This window comes from Phacochoerus africanus, chromosome 5 (genome assembly GCF_016906955.1).
Source record: "Phacochoerus africanus isolate WHEZ1 chromosome 5, ROS_Pafr_v1, whole genome shotgun sequence".
NCBI classification, from domain to species: domain Eukaryota; kingdom Metazoa; phylum Chordata; class Mammalia; order Artiodactyla; family Suidae; genus Phacochoerus; species Phacochoerus africanus.
In genome coordinates this window covers 126,643,413-126,662,198 of record NC_062548.1, presented here as the reverse complement: position 1 = coordinate 126,662,198, position 18,786 = coordinate 126,643,413, and the positions used below count along the sequence as shown (strand labels likewise).

General features: G+C 41.7%; 1 protein-coding gene across 1 annotated transcript in view; it reads right to left on the bottom strand.

Annotated features, from left to right (window-relative positions):
- NBAS (NBAS subunit of NRZ tethering complex) overlaps positions 1-18,786 on the bottom strand; it is a 360,775-nt gene that overhangs the window by 147,539 nt on the left and 194,450 nt on the right. Inside the window, exons 36-37 of the mRNA XM_047782615.1 lie at positions 3,846-4,013; positions 98-211 (exon numbers count right to left, since the gene is read on the bottom strand). Of these exons, the coding sequence (XP_047638571.1) occupies positions 98-211; positions 3,846-4,013 (282 nt within the window). The remainder of the gene's footprint in view (positions 1-97; positions 212-3,845; positions 4,014-18,786) is intronic.

The window sequence follows — 18,786 nt, the reverse complement described above, 5'->3', positions numbered from 1 at the left end:
ATGAATAACATGGGTAAGAACAAAGCAAGAAAATTCTGGTAAAATGCCCACAGCAGCACGACAGTTAAATCTGCGTTCACAGGCACCCTGTCCTTACCTCTACGACGAAGGGATCGGAGAGGAGAGATTCATAAAAAGGATGACAGCCTTGTTTTTCTAGACCCTCATTGGCTCTGGTTCCAGTTCGATAACCACCACCAAATTCTTGCCCCTGAAAGAACAGAGTGAAGAAGAGTGGGTAAAAAGAAAGAGAGCTCAGAGGGGAGCGGGTGGAGGGAAGGAAGGAAGGAGGAAAGGAAGAACAGTGGCCTTCGGGGGAAATCAGTCAGTGGGCTTTGTGGGATCCTGAGAGCGAGCGTCAGAGGGACACGGGTGCCCAGCCGAGAATGGCAGTATAAGCGCCACTTCTAACCGCAGCACTTCAACCTCACCCTGAAGCGTCTCTTGATTTTCTTGGTCGCTTTGACGTCACTGCCTCAGAAACACTGAAGTAGTCAGCGTTACACGTGTGGCCAGCTTTCTATACGCCAGTCAGAATAACCTCTCCAAGACACCACTCTGTACACACTGCTCCCTTGCTCCCAAAACTGTCAGGAGCTCCGAACAATGCAAACGGCTGCTAAGATCGAATCTAAACGACATTCAATAACATTCAAATTTATTAAATGTTAACTCACACTGAAGGCTGACTCTGAGCTCCAACCAAACCATCCCCTTGATGCATCCCACTGGCCTGCGCCCTTCTTTTTCATCACAGAGGTTCTATCCATGCTGACAGCCCACCTTCCTTCCAGGCCCACCTCAGACCATGCCTGCTGAAACCGCACCAGATGGAGGCAAGACAAGATTGTGCCCCCTTCATTATCCACACCTGCTCCACAAGCACAACCCACACAGTGCCTTTGTGAGCCTGGTCACCGGCACTCCGCATCAGCAATACTTTAGAGTCCCTCCTGCGGCTAATTATCTTATGTTTTGTTCTCTTCAAACAGATGGTAAAGCTCCTTATCAGAAGAGCCAAGTAAAAGACACTCACCCATTCTTCTGAAGTTTACTAAGCACTTGCTTTAGGCCAAGCACAGCCCAAGAAAACAATGAAGCTGCTGCTATAAATGACAATAAAAATGACAACCAATACCCAATAAACACAAGAGATCAGGCATAATATTGAAAACTTTTTCTAAAACATAACCCCTCAGGGGAGTTCCCATCTTGGCACAGCAGAAATTGAATCCAACTAGGAACCATGAGGTTGCGGGTTCAATCCCTGGCCTCGCTCAGCGGATTAAGGATCCAGCGTTGCTGTAAGCTGTGGTGTAGGTAGCAGATTCGGCTCGGATGTGGCATAAGCCGGCAGCAACAGCTCTGATCAGACCCCTAGCCTGGGAATCTTCATATGCCACAGGTACAGCCCTAAAGAGAGAAAAGACGAGGAAAAAAAAAAAAAGACATAACCCCTCAAAAAGAGATGCGCAGACTTAACTCAAAGTCAAGTGCATGGCACAGCAGTGAGTGGTTTCTTCATTTACACAGCTGTCTGGGCCATCATCCTTAGCTCTCTTTCTTGCATATCCCACCCCCAGACCATCAGCAAGTCCGCAAAATACATCCCCACACCAAACACTTCCCACTTCCTTCATGGCTCCCCTAATCCAAACCACCAACCTCTCACCCAGAGTCCTGGAAGAGAAAGCCATCTTTTTGCTTCACTCCTGACGCATTACTGCCCGCTCTCCACGCAGCAGGTGAATAATGTCATTGAAAGTGAAGCGGGATCACACAACTGCTCTCCATCACCCTCAGAACAAAATCTGTACTCCTTAGCACGGTCTGGGGAGGCCTGGCAAGGCCGGCCTCTTCCCCACCTCTCTGATCGTGTCTCCTTTCTCCCCACTCATCACTCTGGACCTACTTGCCTTGGCCTCCTCTGTATCCTGGCAAAGATGTCAAAAGCACATGCCTTGAAAACACACTTGCTCTGCTTGCCTCAATAAGCTCTTTTTTTTCGTTTTGAATTATACTTTTTAATGATTTTTATTTTTTCCATTATAGCTGCTTTACAGTGTTCTGTCAACTTTCTACTGTACAGCAGTTACCTAGTCACACATACATATATTCACTCTTTTTCTCACATTATCCTCCATCAATCAGCTTTCTGCTCTAAGTGATTCCCCTTCTGAGAGACTCTGCTTCCCAATCTAACTCAGAACGCCTCCCCCCCAAATCGCTCATCCTCCTCTTCCTTCTTAACTTCTCTTCAGAGCACTCATTACCACCTGCCACGACATTATCATACAAACATTTTTTAGTTTTACTGTAGTTGTTTTACAGCGTTGTGATAATTCCCGCTGTACAAGAAAGTGATTCGGTTCTACCTGGACATCCATCCATTCCTTTTCAGATTCTTTTCCCATGGAGATTACAGCAGAACACAGGGTAGAGTATATCTCTCTTTGCCCCATCATGCCACATACCTCGGTGTGCCTATGTCTATGTGTTGCTTTCCTCATCTCTGCCATGAAACGCAGGTTACACAAGGGAAGGGAACTAGACTGAAGTGTTTCCCCCACTCCTTTCCCAGTGACAAGCACGACATTTGACATGTGGAAGATTCCTGCAGGATGAATGAATGAAGAAGATACTCCGGTGTTTGGGCCCAATTTATAAAATGTCACATGTCCTTTTCTTCTGCGTTTTCCAGCGTGAGATCAAGGACATCAGGGTGAGGATGCAGAGAGGAAGCAGGGACGCGGTGGCTTCAGTTGTCCCAGAAAGCAAGCTCAACCGCGCCACTGCTCGTCCTCAGCCCAGAACACATGAAAGAATCTGTGTATCTGTTCTCTTTACCCAAAGGCTACTAAAGACTGAATGTTTGTGTCCCTGCAAATTTCCTGTGTGGAAAGCCTCAGCCCCAGTGTAACACTATCGAGCGGTGAGGACTTTGGCAGGTGGTTAGGTCGTGATGGCAAAGCCCTCATGAATGGGATTAGTGCTCTTATAAAAGGGCCTCCAGAGACGTCCCTCACCCCTCCTGCCACGTGAGGACTCAGTGGATGGATGGCTCTCTATGGACCAGGAGGCAGGTCCTCACCCAACATTAAGTCTACTAGGGCCTTGATCTTGGACTTTCCAGTTTTCAAAACTGTGAGAAATAAACGTCTGTCACTTAAGCCACCAAGTCTGTGATATTTTTGTTACAGAAGCTAGAGAGAATTAAGACAGCCCCCAGCCTGGCTCCTGGCCTTCCCTTCCACTGCTAGCCTACGGAGACAGAGCATGAGAGAGAAAGCCTGCGTGCACATCATTTTCCTTTTCATCCCAGGAAACTTCAATTCTGACATATAAACCAAACCTTACCTGAATATATATCAATGCCTTTTGCAAGTACTGTGTGGTAGTGCACTCCATTCTAGAAAGTAAATTACTTATTCCCTATCTGACAGGAGGCCTAGATTTTTTTTTTTTTTTTTGTCTTTTCTAGGGCTGCACATGCGGCATGTGGCGGTTCCCAGGCTCAGGGTTGAATCGGAGCTGTAGCCACTGGCCTCCACAGCAACGCAGGATCCGAGCCGCATCTGCAACCTACACCACAGCTCACAGCAACACCAGATCCTTGACCCACTGAGCAAGGCCAAGGATTGAACCCGCAACCTCATGGTTCCTCGTTGGATTCGTTAACCACTGTGCCACGACGGGAACTCTAAGGAGACCTAGATTTCTTAAGAGATTATTTTAATTACCCAAAGCAGATAAAGGTATAACAGCAGTGAAACCAACTGAAAAGTGTGCTAATGAATGGATACGAATTACACAACTGATTTTAAAAAGCAAGAGGCACCGCTTACTTGAAGAGGTCGAAGGTAGGTCAAGGACTTCTTCCACCACTGCCCGTCGCTGACGGCCTGCAGCACCGCCTTGGTGGTGGTCGTGGTGTTGGAAAGGACTTTCATGGTGGTGGCGGTGGTCCAGTGGAACAGGTCAGCCGAGCTGCTGCCTGGAATACTTCCTTCACCCTGGGTTTAAAAAAAAGAAACCGGCAAGAGCCAAAACACGCCTCAGCGCAAGAACAGAGAGCGATAATGCGACTACTTCAAACTGAACATAAACAGACTCAAAGTCCATCTTTACCAATGATGAAAAAATGTGAAATAAAGCTCTATTAGTATATCGTTATCTCCTTGAATCAGTTACAAAAGAAACTTGAGTAAAGGAAAATACATCTTACCCCATTAGTCAAATAATCCCTTTGAGAAATATTTACAAGGCAAATAGGGGGTTTTTTATTTTTTACCAATCTAATACCCTCCAAGAAGATACTCACGTTTCTTTTTTGACATTATAAAGTATTTATTATTTAGATTAAGAAATAAATTATTCATTTGAACAATGCTGCCATGATCCTCCACCCTTAAATGTTGAAAGCTATTTTGCTTTTTTCATCTAAACAAGTGGATGATTAATAGCACTTAAAAGGTTTATAATGTGGAACTTCCTGCCAATCTTGAAGCAATCAGCTAAAATTCAAACTCTCCATTTACTAACCCAAGAGATTCCATGTGGAGAAAAATACCAATGTATTAACATTCGTTTAAATAGAAATGACAGCAACCACAGGTGCTTTTGATCAAAGAAAAATAAATTTGTTCTACAAAAATCAAAATTTTGGTTTAAGGTCTGTCTACTTCCACTTAGTTTTTTCTGCAGTATCCCAGTCAAATAAAACAAAAAATTATGAGGTCTAGTCTTGCTTTTTAATAGCTTTCCTGCCACTACCAGAAGGACAGTTTGGTTTGGCTACTTAGATCTACATCACGTTATTCATTAATACGTAACTTAAGTAACAAAAAGGTGATAAATTATGTAATCACTGCATAATGACAAATTCACCATTTGAGACCAACCTGAGAGCCACCACAAACAGCAGGTAGAATTACGGCCCCCAAAGATGTCTACGTCCCAATCCCCAGAACTTGCAAATATGCTAGTACATGGCAAAGGGACGTGGCAGATACAATTAATAACACAGCCCTTGAGGTGAAGAGATTATCGGGAATTACGTGAATGGAACTAACCCAGTCACTGAGCCTGTACAGCAGAGAGCCTTTCCTAGCTGGGGCCAGAGAGAGGCCATGGGGAGGACGCAGGAGAGAGCTGAAGCCTGAGAGCACTCAACGCATCACTGGTGGCTTCGAAGATGCATGAAGGGGACCGGGAGCCAAAGAATGTGAGAGGCATCTAGGAGCTGAGAAGCAAACTCCTGGTGACAGCAAGCAAGACAATGAGAATCTCGGTTCTACAAACACAAGGAACTAAGTTCTGGCCACACCACGAATGTGTATGGAACCAATTCTCCTCTGGAGCCTCCAGGAAAGAACACAGCCCTGTCAGCATCTTGATTTTGGCTGAGACTTCAGGCAAAAACCCATCCAAGCCAGAGTGCTGTCCTACAGGAGAAATAAAACTGCATTTTTTTATAGCTGCTAAATTATAGTAATGTTATATAAGTAAAAGAAAATGATTACATCATGTTGGGATACATAATGATTTCTAGAAAACCGTTTGAATTTTATTCTTACTTCTAAAGGGGAATGTGTTTAAGCTATATTAACCAATATTTACAATTTACCCACTTTGCTGTTGGTGAAATTTTCCCCAAAGATTTTCTAAACTACACTTTTAATATGAAAAACAAAACTGTGTCCCAACACTGGAAGAAATAATAATTATGTGATGCAACGACGTGTTAGCAATGGTACAACGGCAACCATACCGCAGTATTAATGTATCAAATCAACACATCATACACCTTAAACTTACACGAGGACGTGTATCAAATATATCTCAATTTAATAAAAAAAAAAAAAAAAAGGGAGTTCCCATTGAGACTCAGCAGTGCCAAACCTGACTAGTATCCATGAGGATGGAAGTTCAATCCCTGGCCTCACTCAGTGGGTTAAGGATCCAACATTGCCATGAGCTGTGGTGTAGGTCGCAGACATGGCTTGGATCCCACATTGCTGTGGCTGTCCTGTAGGCTGGCAGCTACAGTTCCAATTTGACCCCTAGCCTAGGAATCTCCATATGCTGCAGGTGTTGCCCTAAAAAGACCAAAAAAAAAAAAAGGAAAAGAAAAAAAACATTAAAAACCCCTGTGTTTCCTAATGGGCTTTTTGGACTTTGGGAAAGGTATAAATCATCAACTCGCTGTATAATAAATTATAATCTAATTATGAAAATAACAGAAAAATGGATGATATGTTTAAAAAAATATCATGCTAAAGTGACTATATAGAAGGGCGATTATTCTAAAAATAACTGGTTTACTATCAATACAAAACAGCACCTCTCTGGGTTTCAGATTTTACAGCAGGTACTGCAGCTTGGTGTGTACCCCACTCCATTCCCAAAGCCAGACAAACTGTGCTACTATCGCTAGAAGCTGAAAAGTCAAAGACTGCATTTCCCAGACACTCTCTGCTCACATTCCACATAGGACCTAGTTTTCTTCAGTCAAAAATGAAGCTAACATCTTTCTGCAAGTCTATATCTTGCAGTAACTTTTCCAAGAAGGAGTTTGCAGAGCAGACACATCTAAGCAAAATAATCCTATCAATCCTATTGGTAGCAGAAAACTGAGAAGAATAAACTCCCAGAACTGCCCTAAACCTGTGCTGTTCAACCCAACAGCCATCAGCCTTGCAGGGCAACTGCACAGCTGAAATGCAGCTACTCCAAAATGAGATGCAGAGTTCCCATCGTGGCTCAGTGGTTAACGAATCCGACTAGGAACCATGAGGTTGCAGGTTCAATCCTGGGCCTCGCTCAGCAGGTTAAGGATCCGGCATTGCCGTGAGCTGTGATGTGGGTCCCAGACACAGCTCAGATCCCGTGTTGCTATGGCTCTGGCGTAGGCCAGCAGTTACAGCTCTGATTAGACCCCTAGCCTGGGCCCCTCCATATGCCGCGGGTGTGGCCCTAGAAGAGACAAAAAAAAAAAGACAGGAAAAAAAAATTTGAGATGCACTGTCAAGGTAGAACACGCTAGATTTTAAAGCCTTAGGGCCTAAAGAAACAAGTAAATTCAACAGCCCACAAGCCTTTAACCTTCAGGAACAGAGATCAGAGCAGAATGCACCCTTCCTATCAACAGGAAGACCAGGAGGAAACCAGGGAGGCTAAGTCTTACATTCTCGGTTCCTTCTCTCAATTCCAGCAATGAGGAAGGTTATGCATCCATCCGCCCCTTTGCCTGGGCACCAGCGTGTGTGAGCGTGTGCACCAGCATATGTGTGCGTGTGGTTGGGGGGGGGGGGGATGTGGGGAGATGGAATGAACATTATCGACACTTCTGAAAGGACAAGGTAGAAAGACCTACATAGGAAAAAACCACAATTCTCCCTCCAAGAGTAGTCATAACAATAGATGCCATGCTGAATGCTTGCTATGTGCCAGGGCTTTGCCAAGCATTTTATGTGTATACTGGGCATAAGGACTGCAAGGGATTGCAAAAACCAGAAACAGTTTAATGGTAGCAATACTAGAATTCTTTCCTCAATTTCTTTACTATTTGAGCAGATGGCAGGAGGCTCATTTCTTCTCCACTCTGGCAACATAGCTGGCTCATCATGTGTGTCTTAGCTCAACCAAAGAAAAACAAGCTGATTCCAGGCTGCACTCCAGACACCCCTCTTTTCTCACAAGGCCACAGCCGCAGCCAAGGAGCTTCTGCTGTTACACAGTGGTACAGGTGGTTCCTTCAACGCCTGTCCTGCATTTTTGGGGCAGGGCCTCTTTCCACTGGACAGCGCCCCACTGTGCATGTAACCCACCAAGTTCATCCAGCACGCCTCTCTCTGGGCTACCGGAAGCTCTGGATTCACGCACACTCCGCTTCATTCTGCTTCTCAGCTTCTGGCCCAGTAACTCTGCACTGAGTGGAAACAGTACTATGTATATGTGTGCTTCTCTGAAAAACACTCCATAAGCAGCCCTATTCTGGAAAGTAATCTCAAAAGAAATTTGTAGTAACTAGACATTTTCTTTCTCCATATATATGCACAGAGCTATAGATATACATATGTATATATGTAATTATATGTAAAAGATAGTAAGCATTTCAATTTATGTTGTATTTTTGAATTACTTAGAAACCACACCTGGGGAAAAACAAAAACCAGGTAGAATTCATTCACCTACTTGGCAAGTACTCACTCAGGGACGCTTATTTGATGACTCGCACTTTACTAGGCAATAAGGTAATACTAGCAAGAAAGACACAGTCTCTGCCCTCAAGCAGCAAAAAACAAGAAAGGGAGGCAAAGATATGGACAAACCACTGCAGAATAATATCAACTTCTAAAACAGAGGTACACATAAAGCACTCTGGGGCTTGAAGAGAAGTCATGTGCCCTCTGCCTACAGGCAAAGTCACAGAAAGCTGTGTTCACAGGGAAAGTAGTATTTCAGCAGGAAAGAATCTAAAGCTTCCGAGGAAGAAATGGTGATGATGAAAATGAGAGGCATCAATCAACATGGCAAACTGAAGAAAGCTTGAGCGATTCAATGAAGTGTAACAAAGAGCACACGAAGGTGAAGGGCGGGCACATGAGGATGAAAGGCAGCAGCGGCAGGACCAGCAAGAGACCCAACAACCACACCAAAGCTCCGCCATCGCCACCCTGATGAAAGGGACAACCACTGCACAGCTTGAAACAAAGGGAGTAACACAGATTTGTGTTTTACAAAAAATATTCCAGGAGCAGGAATCCAGTTAGGAGACTGGTGAGCTAGCCCAAGTTTAAAATAATCAGGAACTCAATGAAGGTGGCAATGCTGGGAATATACACGGTTAAATAAAGTACATTTGTCTCGGAATGCATATGTGAAGCTCAGGTGTCTTTATTTCTAATCTTTTTAAAGGTTAAAAGGGCCTCAAGCAAGCAGAGAAATTCAAGGATTCTGAATCCAACCATCCAAAAAAGGAAAAAGTGGCTGATCACCAAGCTGGGTCTTCGTGAAGGGCTGAGCGTAAAAAGCAAACAAAGCAAAACAGTGCAAGGGGAAAAAAAAAAAAAAAACCAGTCTGTTAAGTGAGGTTAGATGCAGTAAAGCTAAAAATGAGCAATGCAAGTTGTTGAGGAAGGACAGAGAACCTGGCTCCCAGAGAGGAATAAGAAATATCTAGACTGGTTATTTACCTCAAGCAGTGCCTTGGACTCATTGTAAGAATCCAAGAATCATAATGGCTACCACTCCTCAAACGCCTAGTATGTGCCAGGTACTGAGCTAGATCTAGCCTCACGCACACATTCCCAAGCTTTATGACAACACTGCCCAGTGGGCACTGGGCTACCATCTGAGAAGAAAGTCAACTACAGATCAAGCAAGGTGAATATGCCCCCCATAAGCAACCTCCCTGCCCAGGGTGTCTCCTCACTTCCCTTTGTGTCAGGCTGTTCAGTGGTGTCCCTTCCGTCAAGGTGGCGATGGCAGTGCTTTGGTGTGGTTGTTGAGTCTCTTGCTGGTCCTGCCTCTGCTGCCTTTCATCCTCATGTGCCCACCCTTCACTTTCATGTGTTCTGCCCAGGGTGCCTCCTCACTTCCTGACCCGGTTACGATGGCGTCTCTACAGTAGCAGGAACATGGGTTTGATCCTGGTGCAATGGGTTAAGGATCCGGCAGAGCCACAGCTGTGATCTAGGTCTATACTCCAGCTGGGATTCGATCTCTAGCCTGGGAACTCCATAAGCCCCAGGGTGGGAAGGAAAAAAGGAAGGAAGGAAGACCACCAGAATCTCAGACACCTCCCCTCTCGAGCTGACTCCCAGCCACCACCTCTGCCAAGACTGGGGTGAAAAACTATCCTGATTTCCTGCAGCACAAATTAAATCTGACTGGGTTTATACTTTATATGAATGGAATCATGTACTCTTTTATGTCTGGTTTCTTTCATTCAATATAAATTAATTCATATTCTTGTACCTAAAGATTATCCAACTCATTGTTAGTGTAATGCCAATGCATTATTAATATACAATGGCATTGTGTGAAGAAATCAAAACTTTTTATCCTGATTTGAGTGTGCAGGCACTCTCTAATTTGGACCTAAGAGCAATACCACTGCCTTGAACATGCTAGTAACATGCTAGTGAACATTTGCATTTCTGGGTACATACCAAGTAGTGCAACTGCTATGGAGTAAGCAAATGTCCACACTTAGTAAATAGGGCCAAACATTTTTTTTTCCTTGTCTTTTTGTCTTTTTTTTTTTTTTTTTTTTTTTGGCCATTTCTTGGGCCACTCCCGTGGCATATGGAGGTTCCCAGGATAGGGGTCGAAGCGGAGCTGTAGCTGCCAGCCTACGCCGGAGCCATGGCAACATGGGATCCGAGCCGCCTCTGCCACCTATAACCACAGCTCATGGCAACGCCAGATCCTTAACCCACTGAGCGAGGCCAGGGATCGAACCTGCAACCTCATGGTTCCTAGTCGGATTCATTAACCACTGAGCTACGATGAGAACTCTGGGCCAAATATTTTCTAAAATGATCATACCAATCTATACTCTTAACCAGCAGCTACGAGAGTTCTGGTTGCACCATATCCATGCCAACACCTGGTATCTCACGTCTTCATTTGAGCAGTTCTAGGGAGTATGTGATGGGATCTCCTTATGGTTTTAATTAGCATCTTTCCAGTGACTAATAAAGCTGAACACCCTTTCCTGCATTTATTGGCCACTGTCTCTTCTGCAAAGTGCCAGTTCATCTCTTTTATTCATTCTGCTGTTGGTTGTCTTTCCTATTCATTTGCAGGAGTTTTATATATATATATATATATATATATATATATATATATATATATATATATATATATATATAAACACACACAAACACATACATACATATATAAATACACACACATGCATACACACACTGGATTCACAGCCTTTATTAAATATATGAATTGTGAATATTTTCCATTCTGCAGATATTCTTTTCATTGTCTCAATGGCATCTTTAGTAAAAGAAGTTTATAACGTTTTTTTTCTTTTTCAGCTGCTCCCGCAGCGTATGTAAGTTCCCAGGCCAGGGACCGAATCCCAGCCAAAAGCTGTGATGCCACAGCTACAGCAACACTGGCTCCTTAACCCACTTCACCTAGCTGGGGATCACACTGGCACCTCCACAGAGACAAGCCCGATCATTAGCCCACTGCGCCACAGGAGGAACTCCTAAACTTCAAAATTAGTTCAATTTATCAGGGGTTTTTTGTTTTTGTTTTTTTTTTTGGCAAAAAATACTTTCCTACTCCAAAGTTACGGAGAAGTTCTGTATTTTCCTTGAAATGCAGCATGTTAGCTGTTAGTGGAATCCTGCTGCACTCACAGGATTATATGCATACTTTTAATGCACTGTCCATAATATATTGACATTATATTTTGTTTGACTTTCCAACTAGACAGTAGTTGTTCAAGCACGTGGACTGTGTTTATTCGTTACCAAATGCTCAGGGAATGTGAAAACCCCCAATCTACAGTTTGTATCTGTAGACAGGGATGAGTCTGGTTTTAATGCACTACTTACATGTTTGAGGAAACATTTTCTAAAATGTAGTATGTTTGGGCTTCACTAGCTAAATGTTATTCAAATAAGAGTCCATGTCACATTGTCAATTCTGGTTCATCTTTAGAATCTTTTTTTTTTTTATTTTAAATGATTTTTACTTTTTTCCATTATAGCTGGTTTACAGTATTCTATCAGTTTTCTACTGTACAGCAAGGTGACCCAGTCAGAATCTTCTTAATCAAGAGGGCATACTGAAAGATTTGAATATTAACTAGTTCAAGTACAGAACTAAAAACATAAACATGGTAAGAAATACAGCACTTAAGAGATACAACTTTGTTCAGATCAATTGAAAGACATCAGAAAATACAGGCTATAAAACTATTATTTCATTTCAAAAAATAAATGTGATTTATTCTGTTCATATGGATTGGCTAGCTCAAGATAGAAAATTTTAAAACATCTGAAACTGAAAAGTTTGTTTCAGAAGGTAAGTGAAATTCAGATGCTCAGAAATGTCTGTGATAGAAGATTTTCTCCCTAATAAGAATTACAAAAGAGAAAGTAAAATAAAAGGCTCATTTGGACCACAGAAGAAGCATTTAATTTGGGGGTAGCCTACCAAGATTACAGTGTAACCAGAGTCATTAATGAGGAAAATAGTTTCTTTCAACTTCATGTAATATGGAAATAAAAAAGAGGTTAGGCAAAATTTACCCCTGAAATGATTACTACTAGCAGTTTTTATATTCAGAGTTACACACTGCTAATTAATTTAGAGTGTATGACGGCATAAATAGATTAATCCCCCAAACCAAGTCAACAACCCGCAGCATAAAATCTAACATGAAATCTCACTAATGTCAAGTGTTGCAGAGCTCAAAGGTTAACTTACTAAGCACTAACGATATTTTTCAGATCCTGCAATAGACAACATTACCAAACAGGTTCACAAGAACATGGGCAGTTTCACATGTCAAGCCTGGCTTATCTACAGAAACAATTCTTGTTGATCAAATCCTAGGATAATCTATTTAGGAGATGCTTTCTCTGATGTCTTACAATATGAGGGTTAGTTTCTGAGCAACCTGTTAACCACCTATTAACTGAGCTGGTGGTACCCATAGCCTAGGTAAGGATTACAGAGTTCAGCCACTATCCCTTCTCCTCCAACAATTCTACAAGTAATCCAAACTACTTCCCTTCACCTAACACTTAGAGCAAATTTCATCCTGAATTCAAAATAGTAAGAATGTAACCCTTTTTATTGGTGATGCTGCTTCTGGGACTATTTGCCAGAAGAAGCAATAGAAAAATACCCCATGGAGTAAATCACTCTATGAAACCTGACTATGCTTCAATTCATCTGCTAATGAACAGGCCAGGCTACACTTAGATGCCCTCCTCTTTGGGAGGACAGCCCCCTAGACACTTCTGATGAAGGCATTAAGTGCTTTCCCCAGAAAGCTGAATGCACATACATGTGTACATATGCAACACACAAGTCACTAGAAGACACACACAAACACACATCAAATTTGATACACCATTTCAGGGGCTTTAGAGAACAAACCCTTTTTGGATCTTCCGGCATTCCTGGATCCAGATTAAGAGATCTGTAGTTAGAAAAAACTAGGGTATACGAAGTATATGCTTGTTTTCTTTTTCCCTACCCAATTTTTTAGTTAGCACTTACACAAGGTTATGGAGGATAAACCACAAGAAATAGGAAATTCTCTCTCTCAGGAACCCATTTCTTCCATTGTTATCCCAGAGCAATCCCAGTACACAATGCAAAGACGTGTACATAAAATGCTCAGTGCCCTTCAGTCTAAAATAGAGGAAAACAGGGCGCAATCTAAATGCTCAAAAGCAAAGGAAAAGATAAATAAATCATGGTACATGCATCCAACAACCAATGTCCCACCATGACATAAACGGTCTCTGTAACGACAAGGGCAGATGCCCCTGCCACATAATATTGCATGAAAAAAAGCAAACTTCAAAATAATATATGCAGTATGAATCCATGTTCATTTAGAGAACAAAATAATAGTCCTCGAGGAGAAAGAGGAGAGCTGTACGATCCGTCCACACTCAGAAAAAGTCGGAAGGATATATATAAACTTGAAAATGTCACCTCTGAGCAGTAGGATTCATAGAACAGGGAGGGAGAAAAAACTGAGAAGAGAACTTCTATATTAATATATCATTGGTTATTTTTATATTTAAAAAAATTAGAAAGACCAAAGTTTCTACAAATACACATACACCTCTCATCAAAGGTTAACAAACGTTAATATTTTATCTGAAGTGTTTCACTTTTTTTTCTCTCAAGAATAAAGTATAGCAGATTATATTGATTACCTGAACTCCTATCTCCGTGTAAGTGGACTGTTAAAAGCCTGTACTACACTTGTAATTAAAGCAAATATTACACATTCCAGTCAAGACGGAGCCATGAACTATACCTCAGTATATTCACCATGTTCCAAAATACTGAGAATAATAGAAAAAAGAGCCTAAAGACACTGGGGTTTGCAGAGTTCACTTTGGGGGCTCAGAACTCAGATGCCAGCAATGGCTCCCAGATGCTCCTTCCCAGAGAAGAATTGAGACGCAAAAGGATTCCCTGTAAGGCAGAGAACTCCAGCCTGGCTCATTGCCTGGGGCAATACATTTATACTGATTTATATGTACCTAGTTATATGTTTGTATGTTTATATGTTTGTGTCGTTGTGCAATACAGATTTAAAATTCTTTAAGAAGGAACAAGAAATCACATGAAAGAAAAAACAAATATGATCCTATCGATTCTGTATGTGGATATTCCTCAAGCCCATACTTAACTCATCCAAAATTATTACTTATTTACCAATAAATCTAGACGTTGAAACTATTAAAAAAACTCAAGAAAAGCACAGGAGTAAATCTTCACTACCTCGAGTTAGGCACAGATTTCTTAGATACAACTATAATAAGCACAGGCAATAAGCACAAGCAATAAAAGAAAATGTTAATAAATATTAATAGACTGGGTACAAATGTTTTATTAGGTCACTCTCCCGAGGCAATAGAAATAAAAACAAAAATAAACAAGTGGAACCTAATCAAACATACAAGCTTTTGCACAGCAAAGGAACCCATAAACAAAACAAAAAGATAGCATATGTAATGAGAGAAAATAGTTGCAAACAATGCAACCAATAGCAGCTTAACTTCCACAATATATGAACAGTTTACACAGCTCAACAACAAAAAACAAACAATCCAATGAAAACATGGGCAGAAGACCTAAACAGACATTTCTCTACAGAGGACATACAGATGCTCAGTATCACTAATTACCAGAGAAATGCAAATAAAAACTACAATGAGGTGCCACCTCTTATCCATCAGAATGGCCATCATTAATAAGACCACAAACAACAAATGCTTGAGAGGGTGTGGAGAAAAGGGAACCCTCCTACACTGTTGGTAGGAACATAAATTGGTAAAACCACTATGGAAAACAGCATGGTGGTTCCTTGGAAAACTAAATATAAAACTACCATATGACCCAGCAATCCCACTCCTGGGCATATCATCTAGAGGTCAAAACTATAATTTAAAAAGACACATGCACCCCGATGTTCACAGCAGCCCTATTCACAATAGCCAAGACAAACCAAAGTGTCCACTGACAGAGGAATCAATTAAGAAGACGTGGTATATAGACACAATGGAATACTACTCAGCCATAAAAAAGAACAAAATAATGCCATTTGCAGCAAAATGGATGCAGCTAGAGATTATCATACCAAGTGAAGTCAGAAAGACGAATACCATACGATATCACTTATATGTGGAATGTAAAATATGGCACAAACGAACCTATCTGCAAAACAGAAAGAGACTCACAGACATACAGAGCAGACCTGTGGTTGCCAAGGGGGAGGGGACAGGGAGAGAGTTTGGAGTTAAGTAGATGCAAACTGTTACTTTTAGCATGGATAAGCAATGTGGTCCCAGTGAATAACACAGGGAACTATATCCAATCTCTTGGGCTAGAACACAATGGAAGATAGCATGAGAAAAAGAATGTATATGTATGTACGACTGGTCACTATGCTAAACAACAAAAATTGGCGCAACATCAAAAATCAACTATAATTTTAGAAAAGTGCTATTAAAAGCTTTTGTACTTCAAAAGACACCATTCAGAAAGTAAAAAAATCTAATCACACACTGAAAACAAAGTATTTTCAAATCATACATCCAACAACAACTTGTATCCAGCACTTAAAAACAATAGCAACAGGAATTCCTTTTGTGGCTCAGCAGGTTAAGAACCCATGAGGATGTGAGTTCAATCCCTGGCTTTGCTCAGTGGCTTAAGGATCCGACAATGCTGCAGGCTGCGCTGTGGGTCACAGATACGGCTCAGATCTAGCATTGCTGTGGCTGTGGTGTAGGCCGGCAGCTGCGGCTCTGATTCAAGACCTAGCCAGGGAACTTTCATATGCCGCAGGCATGGCCCTAAAATGAAAAATAAAATAAAAATGAAAATAACAAAAAATCATTACAACTTAATAAGGATATAACAAAATAACAGTTAAAAATGAGGAAAATATTTATAGCCATTTCACCAAAGAAAGCACATAAATGGCCGACAAGCACGTGAAAAGATGCTCATTATCCTTAGTTATTTGGAAATGCATACCAAAATGGTAAGAATGGCTTTCATCAAAAAGCCCATTAAGAATAAGAGTTAGCAAGGATGTGAAAAAACTGTCATCTTAATACTTCCTGGTGGGAAAGTAAGATGGCGCCGGCACTTCGGAAAACCATCTGGCAATTCCTTCCAACATTTAAGACATAAAACACCATACGAAGCCACAGTTCCATTCCCAGACACCTACATGAGAAATCAACATATTCCTACACAAAGACCAATGTTCTTAGCAGCACTGTTCATGATGCTAAAAAGAGGAAACAACCCAAATGCCCAACGACTGGTAAAGGGGAAAAGTATGGGTCGTCTCTGGTATTGAAATATAACTGCCATTTGGCTTACTTTCATTTCAGCATTTTTCAACAGTCCTTTTATAAATTCAAAATAGCTCTATGCTCAGCGCATGCCCCAGTTCTAAACATTAATTCGTCCAGTTGTATAAATCTGTAGCCACTTAAAAATGTTCATAACAAGATTTCCCACAGTGAAAATGATTTCTTAATGGGAACCTTCTGTATAATCCATTTCCAACTCTAATTAGATTTATCTGGGGAAAACACCATTGGCTACAGTGATATAACTAATACTAGCTAAACAAAACGTTAATACACTCTAAGTGGTAGAATACTGTTACATCTAAAACTCATAATAGCCAACATTAATAAGAAAGTGGAAATCTGTAATTTGGTAGTTATTCACAAATTATGCATTTCGTTCTATTTAAAAACACAGATCTCATTCACAGAGACCAGAGCCAACATCCTCAAACTTGGAGGCTCCACTTGTACCACTGCAAATGCAACCACACAGCAATTCCATCTGCACTTTGCTCAGATACCCAAGTAAAAATCATCATTTTCACAACTGAGTTATGAAAGTCTTCAGCAATAAGCAGATTACATATACAGTCAGCTCTCATTTATGACTTATAATTTAATGTGGTTATTACATCAACGGTTAATGTGTAACACACAGCATCATACAGCTAAGCGCTGTATTTAAATCTAATAGTAGTAGCGATGATATTCTCAAATGTGATCATGAATCAAAGCCAGAATGTCTTCACTGAGGGCTTGGATTAGCCTTTCATGAGATCTGGATCCATCACAGCTTGTGGGAAGAGGAAAACTTTTAAGGCACTACAAAAAAAAAAAAATCTTTTTTGGAAGAATTCCCTTTCCTTGCTAAGTGGATCCTGTGAAGAACTGCTGGCGGGCTCCTTCATTTACTGAAGAGATTTTAATGGAGCAATATGTGCCCACTTGTAACACAGCATGTCCTACCCAAAGAGGCCACCAAGGGGCCAGGCTGACACTTTCTAATTCATCAGAGAAGCAGAAAATAGGAAACCCAAAAGCCACAAAAGGTTTTTCATGGATTTTATAAAGAAGGATGAGGAATCAGGATAAGCTGATGGAGCTGAACTCAGCAGAATCATGTTGCAATTCTACTCTGAACAGAGAAATGATACTCCCTTCACACTGGCCAGAATCTAAAAAGATCTTATAGCAACCAGAGCGCGCACACATCAGTTAAAGTGGAAATTCCTTATCTTTTTAGGCCAAAATCTACTTTCTAGCTCATTTTTGCCACATGCTAATCTCTCTGCAATGGGAGTGTCCAACTTGGTTTTAGTAAACATTTACCTGGCATTCACTCTGTCTCAGGCACTCTGTGGAGAGACTGCAAAAGTAAATGGCACATTTCCAGCTGCCAGACAAACCACACCGTACTAATGCTACAGCGACGTGAGGTGCTTGGGACAGAGAAGGGGACAGTGAGGACTCAAGGAAAACGTTATAAAGACATGACACCTCAGATGGGATCAGCGGGTTAGACAGACGACCAGAGCCCAAGACGAGAAGGGCAGAGCAGGCAGAGGAGCCTCACATAACACCAAACGTGTGAGAGAACCGACTCAGAGAACGGCACAAGGTCAGCCTGACTGGAACACAACACGTGTCTGGAAGGCATGAAGAGACATGAGGATGGAGGGTGCGTGGGAGAGGCGGCTGGACGAGTGGGGAAGGATCAGAGGCTCAAAAGGTACACCAACTGGAATAAAGATCACATGAAAAGCAGGTCTTCAACTGGACCTTGAAAAATGGTAAAACCTGCCAACTCCTTCCAATACACAGAACATTTAGTCACTGTTGGCCAATATAAAACTGTTCTGAACGTTTCCTATGGTGGAGAACACAGCATAGAATTTAACGTGCTTTCCCACCCAGTAAGGGAAAGCCAAACAGTGACGAATCAGTACGAGGACCGGTCAAGACAGGCCAAAGGACAAAATGCATCCCCACTACTTTTGGCCCCTGGAAAATGCTATGACTTCGATTCAAAGGGATCACAACAACAGTAAGAAAAAAGTCCACTGTCTGCAGTGTGGACGGCAGAACTCCTTAAGGGCCAAGAGTCCTATTTCAAACTTCTTTTGAGGTCCTCAGATCACTTAGCACAGACCCAGGGACACACATGGGTATACAATACACATTTGTTAGA